The sequence below is a fragment of the Hemicordylus capensis genome, chromosome 2 (genome assembly GCF_027244095.1).
Source record: "Hemicordylus capensis ecotype Gifberg chromosome 2, rHemCap1.1.pri, whole genome shotgun sequence".
In the NCBI taxonomy this organism is placed as follows: domain Eukaryota; kingdom Metazoa; phylum Chordata; class Lepidosauria; order Squamata; family Cordylidae; genus Hemicordylus; species Hemicordylus capensis.
The window spans coordinates 348078389-348090638 of NC_069658.1; the positions used below are offsets into that span (position 1 = coordinate 348078389).

General features: G+C 43.9%; 1 protein-coding gene across 5 annotated transcripts in view; it reads left to right on the forward strand.

The window, feature by feature from the left end:
* The window catches only part of TRPC7 (transient receptor potential cation channel subfamily C member 7), a 227258-nt gene that overhangs the window by 121348 nt on the left and 93660 nt on the right, over positions 1-12250 (forward strand). For all 5 annotated transcript variants that reach the window (XM_053288511.1, XM_053288510.1, XM_053288513.1 and 2 more), the window contains one exon: positions 8958-9122. In XM_053288511.1, the coding sequence (XP_053144486.1) occupies positions 8958-9122 (165 nt within the window). The remainder of the gene's footprint in view (positions 1-8957; positions 9123-12250) is intronic.

Genomic DNA, 12250 nt, shown 5'->3' on the forward strand with positions numbered 1-12250 from the left:
CTGCCTCCCAGCTCCGGGGGTCTCCCCAGTATGCCCTGCGCACTCATGCAGGGCATACTGGGGCTTCCGGGGGCCGCGTGACCCCTGAGCTCCCCAGCCCCCACTGGCTCCGTCACGGAGCCGGCAATCATGTGGGCAGCTGATCTGGCCGCCCAGGGCTCCCTCCCTGCACACCGCCCCAAACTGGGTTACACAGATCGTGAGACCCGGCTCAAACTCTGGCAAAAGAAATGCAAGGTGACAATAAGTAAGGTGAAAAGATAGTTTGAGGAACATTTAGCTAAAAGCATCAAGGGGAATATCAAAAACTTCTTTAAATCCATCAGATGCAGGAAACCTGCCAGGGAGGCGGTTGGACCATTAGACAATGAGGGAGTGAAAGGGATTATTAAGGAGGAAATGGAGCTTGCAGAGAAGTTAAATGAGTTCTTTGTATCAGTCTTCACGGCAGAGCATACTGAGCATATACCTGTTCCTGAACCAGGCTTTTATGGGATGGAGGCTAAAGAACTGAGTCAGATAGAAGTGACATGAGATGATGTTCTAAATTGTCTGGAAAAACTTAAAACTAGCAAATTGCCAGGGCTGGATGGCATCCATCCAAGAATACTCAACGAAATCAAATGTGAAATTGCCAACCTCCTTGCTAAAATATATAACTTATCCCTGCAATCAGGCTCTGTACTGGAGGACTGGAAAGTAGCAAATGTAATACTGATTTTCAGAGGGATCCAGGGGTGATCCAGGAGATTAGAGGCTGGTTAGTTTAACGTCCGTTCCAAGCAAATTGATGGAAAGCATCCTCAAGGATAACATTGGAAAGCACATAGAACAACAGGTCCTGCTGGGAGAGAACCAGCATGGCTTCTGCAAAGGTAAATCTTGCCTCACCAACCTTTTGGAGTTCTTTGAGAGTGTCAACAAGTGTGTGGATCAAGGTGATCCAGTTGACATAGTATACCTGGATTTCCAAAAAGCTTTTGACAAAGTTCCTCATCAAAGACTCCTGAGGAAACTTAGCAGTCATGGGATAAGGGGACACATACATGTGTGGATTGCTAACTGGTTGAAGGACAGGAAACAGAGGGTAGGTATAAATGGAGAGTTTTCACAATGGAGGGAAGTAAGAAGTGGAGTCCCCCAGGGATCTGTGCTGGGACCAGTGCTTTTTAATTTATTCATAAATGATCTAGAAGTAGGGGTAAGCAGCTAGGTGGCCAAATTTGCAGATGATACCAAACTCTTTCAGGCAGTGAAATCCAAAACAGATTGTGAGGAGCTCCAAAAGGAACTCTCCAAACTGGGAGAGTGGGCGACAAAATAAGAACATAAGAACATAAGAACAGCCCTGCTGGATCAGGCCCAAGGCCCATCTAGTCCAGCATCCTGCTTCGTACAGTGGCCCACCAGATGCCACTGGAAGCCACAGACAGGAGTTGAGGGCGTGCCCTCTCTCCTGCCATTACTCCCCTGCAACTGGTACTCAGAGGCACCCTGCCCTTGAGGCTGGAGGTGGCCCACAGCCCTCTAACTAGTAGCCATTGATAGACCTCTCCTCCATGAAGTCATCCAAATCCCTCTTAAAGCCATCCAGGTTGTTGGCTGTCACCACATCCTGTGGCAGAGAGTTCCACAAGTGGATCACGCGTTGTGTGAAAAAGTACTTCCGTTTGTTGGTCCTAGACCTCCTGGCAATCAATTTCATGGAGTGACCCCTGGTTCTAGTGTTGTGTGAGAGGGAAAAGAATTTCTCTCTCTCCACTTTCTCCACGCCATGCATGATTTTATAGACCTCTATCATGTCTCCCCACAGTCGTCTTTTTTCTAAACTAAAAAGCCCCAGGTGTTGTAGTCTTGCCTCATAAGAAAGGTGCTCCAGGCCCCTGATCATCTTGGTTGCCCTCTTCTGTACTTCTCCAGTTCAACAATGTCCTTTTTAAGATGTGGTGACCAGAATTGTACGCAGTACTCCAAGTGTGGTCGCACCATAGTTTTGTATAAGGGCATTATAATGTTAGCCGTTTTATTTTCAATCCCCTTTCTAATGATCCCTAGCATGGAATTTGCCTTTTTCACAGCTGCCGCACATTGAGTCGACACTTTCAACGAACTGTCAACCACAACCCCAAGATCCCTCTCCTGGTCCATCACCGACAGCTCGGATCCCATCAGCATATACTTGAAGTTGGGGTTTTTCATCCCAATGTGCATCACTTTGTCCCAATGTGCATCAGCATACATGCAGGGAGAGAATCACCAAGGATGTCAAACACAGACATTTTAAATTTCAAAAGAGGAAACTTCTCCAAAATGAGGAGTATGGTGAAAAGAAAGCTGAGGGAGAAAATCAGGAGAGTCACTTCGCTCCAGAGTGCATGGAGTTTACTCAAAACCACAATACTAGAAGCCCAGTTAGATTGTATACCCATAAGGAGGAAAGGTACCACTAAGTCCAGGAGGATGCCAGCATGGCTAACGGGTACCGTCAAGGAAGCCATAAAAGGGAAGAAGACTTCCTTCCAAAATTGGAAGGCCTGTCCAAATGAAGAGAACAGAAAGGAACACAAACTCTGGCAGAAGAAATGCAAGGTGACAATAAGGGAGGCAAAAAGAGAGTTTGAGGAACATTTAGCCAGAAGTATCAAGGGGAAAAACAAAAACTTCTTTAAGTACATCAGAAGCAGGAAACCTGCCAGGGAGGCGGTTGGACCATTAGACAATGAGGGAGTGAAAGGGATTATTAAGGAGGATATGGAGGTTGCAGAGAAACTGAATGAGTTCTTTGTGTCAGTCTTCACGGCAGAGGATACTGAGCATATACCTGTTCCTGAACCAGGCTTTTTAGGGATGGAAGCTAGAGAGCTGAGTCTGATAGGGTCTGAATGGCAAATGTGGTTCAGTGTTGGCAAGTGTAAAGTGATGCACATTAGGACAAAAAACCCCAACTTCAAGTATACACTGATGGGATCTGAGCTGTCAGTGACTGACCAGGAGAGGGATCTTGGGACCATGGTGGACAGCTCTTTGAAAGTGTCGACTCAATGTGTGGCAGCTGTGAAAAAGGCCAATTCCATGCTAGGGATCATGCGGAAGGGGATTGAAAATAAAACTGCTAATATTATAATGCCCTTATACAAAACTATGGTGTAGCCACACCTGGAGTACTGCGTACAGTTCTAGTCACCACATCTAAAAAAGGACATTGTAGAACTGGAAAAGGTGCAGAAGGGGGCAACCAAGATGATCAGGAGCCTAGATCACCTTCCTTATGAGGCAAGGCTACAACACTTGGGGCTATTCAGTTTAGAAAAAAGACGACTGCAGGGAAACATGATAGAGGTCTATAAAATCATGCATGGTGTGGAGAAAGTGGATAAAGAGAAATTCTTCTCCCTCTCACATAGCACTAGAACCAGGGGTCATCTCATAAAATTGATTGCTGGGAAATTGTTTGCTGGGACCAGCAAATGGAAGTATTTTTTCACACAATGCATAATCAGCTTGTGGAATTCTCTGCCACAAGATGTGGTGACAGCCAACAACTTGGAAGGCTTTAAGGTGGGTTTGGATAACTTCATGGAGGAGAGGGCTATCAACAGTTACTAGTCGGAGGGCTATAGGCTACCTCCAGCCTCAAAGGCAGGATGCCTCTGAGTACCATTTGCAGGAGAGTAACAGCAGGAGAGAGGGCATGCCTTCAACTCCTGCCTGTGGCTTTCAGTGGCATCTGGTGGGCCACTGTGCGAAACAGGATGCTAGACCAGATGGGCCTTGGGCCTGATCCAGCAGGGCTGTTCTTATGTTCTTAGTTCCTCCATATTTGCATGCCTTAATTTGAAAACACAAAAATAAATGCTACCATTTTATTTTCTCTGAAAGTATTGGTATAGCCAAGACAGAAGCACTAAATTAACAAGTAAGAATTGCTGTTCTTTTTCAGTTTTCAGTGTCTTTCTTTTCTCCAATATTTATATGGGGATGTGTCATGAGATCCCTGGGGCTTGTGCCTTTGAACATTTTCTTTCCATTTTATTTTATTTTCCTCTTGAAGAGCCTTAATCTTCCTGGTTTTGTTTTGTTTTTTGCTTTCCATAAATGCAATAAACTACAATAATGACATTTTCTTTATCTCAACTTTTTCATTATCTTTATCTTTAATCATGTCAAAAGATTATTAGCAGTCAGTCCCATTAGATGTGGTGTAAATTCATTCACTGCGGGAAGAAGATGCAAATCGAAGAAGCTTCATCTTCGATAACGTAATAAAACTCCTTTGTGAAGCTGCTGTGATTTTGTCATCAAGAAACCCCACTTTCAGAACAGGCAATTTCATTTGTGTTCAGTAGGGTGGAGAATGATCCCAACATTGGTAGATCTTTTTTTAATAAACTATATACTATATGGATGGATATCAGCAAAAGGGGAAATTATGTTCTCTGGGCTCTTATGTCTCATTCACTGTTATGCATAACACTGAGCAAATGAGCTGTCATTTGTTCTTGAGAGGAACTGTGCAGGAATTCCTCCCATTCTGCTTCCATGTGGCCTCAGTATAAGTGGGGAGGGGAGTTCACTCAGCACCCTTTTCCTCCTCCTACTTGATAGAGTTGTCCTCAGAGGCTGTTCTCTGGGTGCACCCCTGATCATCACCCCTGCTAACTGGGCAAAGAGGCACCTTTTACCGTGGTGATTCTCTTTATTTAGCAGGGGGAGAGTAACTGGCCCTATTCACCTCCAGCACAGTACCTCCAGTGGCTGTTGCTGGTATGTGTCTTAAGTTTCTTTTTAGAATGTGAGCCCCTTGGGGACAGGGAGCCATCTTATTTGTTTGTTATTTCTCTTTGTAAACCACCCTGAGCCATTATTATTATTATTATTATCATTGCTTACTTCCTCCTCAGTCTCTTTTGCATTCCCCTTAATAGCCTTTCTCTTCTTCCTGTTTCCACTTCCTACCACCGTCCTGTCAGCCAAATCATTTCCCAATCTGCCCTTGCCCCGCTTATGTTTTCATAACCATCCTTTGGTTGGCTCCCTCCTGCATTCCCACTTGTTGCCTCAGCAACCACTCTGGTGTGCTGGAAGCTTTTCAAACCTGGCTTTGAGTTCGCATCTCCTCACATCTCCTCCAGAATGGAGGTGTGCATTCACATATTGGAAAAATTTACCCCAAAGGTCCTGTGAGCTATCGGGGAGCACTTCACACACAATTCAAGTTTCTCATTGCTTGTTAGAGTGTAGCTTGATTTATATCTGGGATAAAATTCTACTTTTTCCATTGGTTTGGGGGGGGGCAACTTTGAACTCACATTAAATCTTCGCAGAAAACCCTCACTAAAGACTGCCATCTGGGAAAGCTCCTCGCAGTGCTCTGAGGCAATAGTGTGGCTTGAGTCAGCTGTCTCTTGGGTGAGGGAAGAAGCACTGGATCCAATTGGAGTTTGGAAACCTTGATAATCTGTGACAGTTTAATTAAGTGTTAAATTCATGAACACCACTGGCTATGAAGATAACAGCGGGAGTCCCATTGTGGTTACCACTGGCTCATTTGGTGGTGCCCCAAGATGGGGCATTCTCTAGGGTTGCCTCAGGGCTCTGGAATGCACTCCTAAATGAAATCAGAATCTCACAATCTCTGGCTGTTTTAAAGCCAGATATTGGGTTTGGAAATGCTCCTATTTTGTCAGCCTTTTAGTTTGTAATATTTTAAATTTTTATTGATGGTTATTTTAATTTGTTTTATATGCTATAAAGTTTTAATTGGTGTGTTCTGATTTGTAAACCACACCGGTTAAGCACCTCCCTTATTCTCACGGATTCTCCCCTACATCCAGTTCCCTCAGTAGTGTTACAAGAGAATCACAGGCTTGACATGACAACAATGCATTTCCCACATAATCCAGATTAATCATGAGCTGCTCAGAGAAGCAGAGGGTAAGGATCTCACTTACAGTATAGGACAATTCATTCTCTTGTGCTAATGCTTGGATTTGACTTCAGCAGAAATGTTGATACAACAGTAGGCAGTGCTGATGTGGCTGAGATCAGTAATCCCCCTTTTCAGCATCTTAAGGGCCATTCATTAAGGCTGGAACTGAGAACTGCCATACACAGTCACGCTGTAGAAAAAACAGATCGAAGGCAGGACAGACCAAGTTGCCTCTGTCCCACTTACATGAGCAGAATGCTGCTTTGATTGATGTGATGGAAGTACTATAGGCGATCCGTAGTAATGAATGGTCCAGTTACTAATTAGATAGCACCAACACAACATGAGGTTTGTTAGCCAGCTAGCCTTATGCATTCATAAAATTCTTCCATTGCTTATGGAAGATTTTAGGAAGCCCATGTAAAATAATTTGTTTTGACCCTGGCATGGAAAGACTATTTTTTTGTATAGCTTCTCCACTGGGTTAATTGTGCTATTAGGTAAAAGTAAAGGTGTGCCGTCAAGTCGGTGTCCACTTCTGGTGACCACGGAGCCCTGTGGTTGTCTTTGGTAGAATACAGGAGAGGTTTACCATTGCCTCCTCCCGCGCAGTATGAGACGATGCCTTTCAGCATCTTCCTATATCGCTGCTGCCCAATATAGGTGTTTCCCATAGTCTAGGAAACATACCAGTGGGGATTCAAACCAGCAACCTCTGGCTTGCTAGTCAAGTCATTTCCTGATGCGCCATTAGGTGGCTATTACTGTATATTATTAAAAACCGCTATCCTGACAGGTGTCTTGCAAGTCACCCCATTTCATGCAGCTATGTAGTTCTTCCATTACTCATGAAAGACTATAGGAAGCCCATATAAACTGATCCATTAACCCTGGCACTTAGCGTTCTTCTTATAAGCGTTGCATGACAAGGCTTTTTCGGTTTTTTGGTCACATTCCATTTCAGTTACATTCACAGTTCCTCTTTTCTCCAGTTCCAGATATCCATCCCTCAGTTTGCTTTGGAAGCTCAAATTAGAGAATTTTTAATGTTCCTAAATGTGAGATGCCATCCCCTCCTTCAAGAGCTGTTGGTGCTTTAACACTAAACTAATAAACAGTTCATTTTCTTTGTACAAAACATTTTGGACTCTGACTTTGCCTTTGGCATTGGTTTGATTAAATGCAGCTTTAATTCCCTGCATTGTTTCTACATGAGTAATGAATAGCAAGCAGAGATTCTGATGGGGTTTTTTCTTGAAAAGGAAAATGAGTTGAATTTGGTAGTTAACAAAGGTGGTACATTATTATCTCAATGGGAAATGGTTTTAAGAACATGCTGAACTCAACCACATCCTAAAGTCCTATTCAAGTCAAAAGAGAAATATGCTTAAGGACTGCAAGGGCTGGTCAACTGGGACTTGAAGCATAGTAAGGAACGTATCTTCTGTTAAGGTACACACTTCTCTATCTTGCCTAACTTTCTTCTCTATTTAGTTCCAAAATAATCCAGAGCAGGGGTTCTCAACATTGGGTCACTTGATGTTATTGGACTTCACCTCCCATAATCCCTGACCAAAGGCCACTGGGGCTGGGAATTATGGGAGTTAACGTCCAATAACATCTGTGGCCCCAATGTTTAGAATCCCTGATCCAGAGGATCTAATGCAATCAGCACTCACTCCATTGATGTACTGATAATTTTTAATTCCATAGAGATTTCTCATTGGGCATGGGAAGGCACATGAAGCATTCTCAAACATAGGAGGAAACGGTGCACACCTACATTCGATATGCACCTCAGGACTAATTTGGATTATGCTTGAACTATGATCATATGGAAAACCCATTGCTGTGTGGCAGAGAAATTTATCCCTTCTTCCACAGGGAAGAAGGACAACCTTTTTTTCCTACATAGTGAGGGTCACCAGGCGAGAATATTTTCAAGCCAAGAAAATGCCTAAAACATGTCTGAATGTCTAAAACATGAGCAATTGGGCTGTGCCGGTGGTAGGTCAGTGTCTGAGAAAATAAGTGGATTGAGTGTGATGGGGATGGAGAAAGTAAGAGTACAGGAGACCCTCGTAATTTGTGGGTACTCCATTCATGAATTAGTGTATGAACAGTCAGATCATAGAGACCCAGTTTCTTTATTCACGTTTTAAAGCTTCCCTGGCAGACTGTTCAACAGGGATGCTGACATGAAAAGGATTAACACAAGCAGGGCTGCTGATGAACCATCCTGCAACATGCATGCATCTTTTTTGAATCTTTTTTCAAGATTACATTGAACAAGGATAGAACACTACAGGATGATTCTATTAAATATTTGTGCAGTGAGGGGGAAAAACAGCTTGACAACCTACCATCCCTACACTTCTGCATAGATCACAGAAGCACATCAGTGTGCCGGCCTGGGACAGTGTCTAGGCAGAAATCACCCCTCAGATATCATTCATCGGCCACTTTACAGTGCTTTCTGTAACAGCTTCATGAATGTTGGCTTTTATACCACACCTGTTATGTGAAGAACGATGGAAAAAGTTGAAGTGTGCTTTGAAAGCTTCAGATAGCTGAGCTGCATTTAAGAATGAAGTCATAGTAGAGAGTACTTTAGCACTGGTGTTCTTACAATGCAGATTTTTCAAAAGATGGCAATCACATGCGATGGTAACTTTCTAACTCCTGTTGCAATTGACACCAAGTACTGTTGATGTAAGAGACAATCTGCATGTAGAGTAGGTTTGAACTGTTGGGACTCTTCCCCACGCCCGGCACTCGCCATCTCTAGATAAGAGGCACACAATCATTACTGAATGTATGATGCCAATAGATCTATTTTTTATGATTTTACTGTGAACTTTTCTGCAAGCATGAATGTTTAAAAAAATGTATCTTTTTGGCTGCCAAACACAGATCAGCCATCCCTCTACCCCAGTTTCCACACAGCACTCTGTGGTAAGGATACACAGCTTACTTGCTTAACCCTTATACTCTTCAGGCAATGCTTACATGTATTTTCCTCTTTCAGTTTGTTGCCCATCCCAACTGTCAGCAGCAGTTGCTCACCATGTGGTATGAAAATCTCTCAGGCTTACGCCAGCAGTCGATTGCTGTGAAATTCTTGGCTGTCTTCGGAGTCTCTATAGGCCTTCCATTCCTCGCCATAGCATATTGGATTGCTCCCTGCAGCAAGGTACAGATCGGTTAAGGTGCATGTTTGTTTGTCATAATTTACGTACCTCCCATGGGCTTGCTATTAAGGCTGAAGTCTTAGCGAAGATCACAAATGAACATTGTCTTATTAGATTGCTCAAGAAGTAGAATGAATGCTTAGTTTGCTGGACAATGGGAAGAAATCAACAAACAGCAGCAAAACTGTGTGCAATGGTCTTGTGGCAGCAAGCATGACTTGTCCCCTTAGCTAAGCAGGGTCCTCCCTGGTAACATACCTGGTTGCTACCACAAGACCATTCAACACAGTTTTACTGCCAAAGAGCCAGCCGGCTCTTTATATATATATAAATTGTCCAACCCCCTCCCCCAGGACCAGACAGAACCGTGGAAGTGGGTTCGAGGGGTTGCCAGACTGAACTGAACTGGACCAGCCAGTTCCGTGCACACCCCAGTGAGCACTGTAAGATATTCCCCTTAGGGGATGGAGCCGCTCTGGGACTAACATCTAGGTTCCAAGTTCCCTTCCTGGCATCTCCAAGATAGGGCTGAGAGAGATTCCTGCCCGCAACCTTGGAGAAGCCACTGCCAGTCTGTGTAGAGAGGAGAGCTGGTCTTGTGGTAGCAAGCATGACTTGTCCCTATAGCTAAGCAGGGTCTGCCCGGGTTGCATATGAATGGGAGTCTTGATGTGTGAGCACTGCAAGATATTCCCCTCAGGGGATGAAGCTGCTCTGGGAAGAGCAGAAGGTTTCAAGTTCCTTCCCTGGCTTCTCCAAGATAGGGCTGAGAGAGATTCCTGCCTGCAAACTTGAGAAGCTGCTGCCAGTCTGTGAAGACAATATTGAGCTAGATAGACCAATGGTCTGACTCAGTATATGGCAGCTTCCTATGTTCCTGTGTTCCTGTTTAAGCATTTATTTAACACATGTATATATTGCCCTATATAAAATCTCAGGTTGGTTTACAATTTAAACCAACAACAGCTACAAGCTAAACATCATATAAAACAGATTAAAATCACCATAAATAAAACTTTAAAACATCATAAACTAAAAGCTTGATGCAAGTGCTCTCTTAATCTCATTTTCTTGGTCGTCTGCCAGCCCCAGCTGCTTGCCCCGGGAAACTGTGGGTTCTCCGGCCAGCATTGTGGGAATCCCAACTATGCACCATGGACTTGCACAGTGCATTCGGGGAGTTTTGGGTGATGGGCCACTGCTTCCTATCCCCTGACTTCTGGGGAAGTGTGCTGGTAGCCTTCCTCCCCATTTTCCCTCAAGCCCTTTCTCATCAAACATGAGAAAGAGCTCCATGTCTAAGCATAAAACAAAATAGGAGGCAGGGAGCTTGCTCGTGCTAAGCCCCAGCTGAGTAGAATGGTTTCTCCTCCTACCTTGTTTCAAAGCTGAAGACAAAATGTGGGTAAGGTGTGCTCATTCTAACCCAGATGGGTCTTAGCAAATGATCAAGCTCCCCACCTCTGATCTTGTTTTACACTGATCACAAAACAGGAGTGCACACAATTGTGTGAAGTGCCCTAAAAACATATTTAGTGATTAACAAAAACAGCAAAACTAAAAAGAGTGATCCACATTCAGTGCAGTGAAATGTGGTAAGTTCAGCACAACTTTGACTTAAAATTGCACAATCGGAGCAGCTACATGATACTGTCTCCATTGGAAATAATGGAGGCCGCATCACACAACTGCTGTTGTGCAATATTAAGTTGGAGTGGAACTGCCCTCTTCTGTAAAAGTGTGGGCAGTTGGAGGCACACTTAGCAGTATGAGCTGTGCTGAACCAACACATTTTGCTGCACTGCATGGGGACCATTAAATGGAAAGGGGCTTTCCACCTATTCATTCATTCATTCGATTTTCTGAACTCATTATTCCATATGATTTGAGAAAACAAATCCCCCTAAAGAATCTATAGGTGTCAACTGGATCAGCTGTGGGTGTTATAGGTTACTGCTAGTGCACATATACGCTCAAGTTTAATTCCTACCATTAAGGTTCTACACACGATCTGTGTGTAGAGCCAAAAGGGGGTTTATGGGGAGAACAGGCTTGACCTGCTCTCCCCGCAGACAAGCAGGGAGCCCACCATGGGCGGCCGGATCAGCTGCCCAGACGATTACTGGCTCCATCATGGAGCCAGTTGGGGTGGTGAGTTTGGGGGCTTCCTGACCCCCGGGAATCCCATAAAGCTTTTCGGGAGCTTCCCAACACTGGGAGGCTTGTTGTAGCTGCCTGGTTGGGAGGCTACTACCCATTGCAGTGTGGAGTCGCACCGCGGCAACACATGATCAATTAACCCACTTTGGGGGCACTCTCATGCCCAAAACCCAGGCTAAGCACTGGGCTCCATAAGTGGGCTTGCTGTCGAGCCGCCGCCAGTAGCCGCGCAGCTCCCATTGCTGCACACGAGCAGCAGGAAGCGGGCTGGGCTCCCTTTACCCAGTTCCTGCTGCTTGTGAGAAGAGCCTCATTATCACCTAAAGGAATGTGAGTGGAAGGTTTTGAAACACCTCTTCCTGTATCCTTGGAGAGGACCACTGCTAGACAGATGAGGCAGAGGAAAGCTATCATATTAGTCTTTCCTTAGTCTTCTCTTCTCAAGGCAGCTGCCTTTCTGGTATTACCTTTGCCATGCTCTTCCCTGTTTGGAAACTCTTAATATACTGAACACACACACACACACACACACACACACACACACACCACTAGTTTAGTTTAGTTTAGTTTAGTTTAGTTTAGTTTAGTTTAGTTTAGTTTAGTTTAGTTTAGTTTAGAAACAGCACTCTGGTATTAAAGTAATTGCACCCTATGAATAAGGAACACTAGCTGAGTTGAGAGTGGTTAGGGAGAATATTCAACTCTCCATATTTACTTTTTAATATATTTCAGAGTTTCTGAAGATCTGCATTATTTATCGAACTATAAATGATATTTTTATGAAGATTTGAAAGATATCACTCTAAGGAAAATTTCTATACTTTCATCAGTAACAGACAAAATAAAATATTGATGGACCTTAGATTGAATATGGAATTTTTTACATCCGTGGAAAAGGAAAGCAATATTAATTTAAAAAATTCATTTGCTTCTGCAGAAGCTCAAGCTCATTTCAGTCACAATGGCTGTG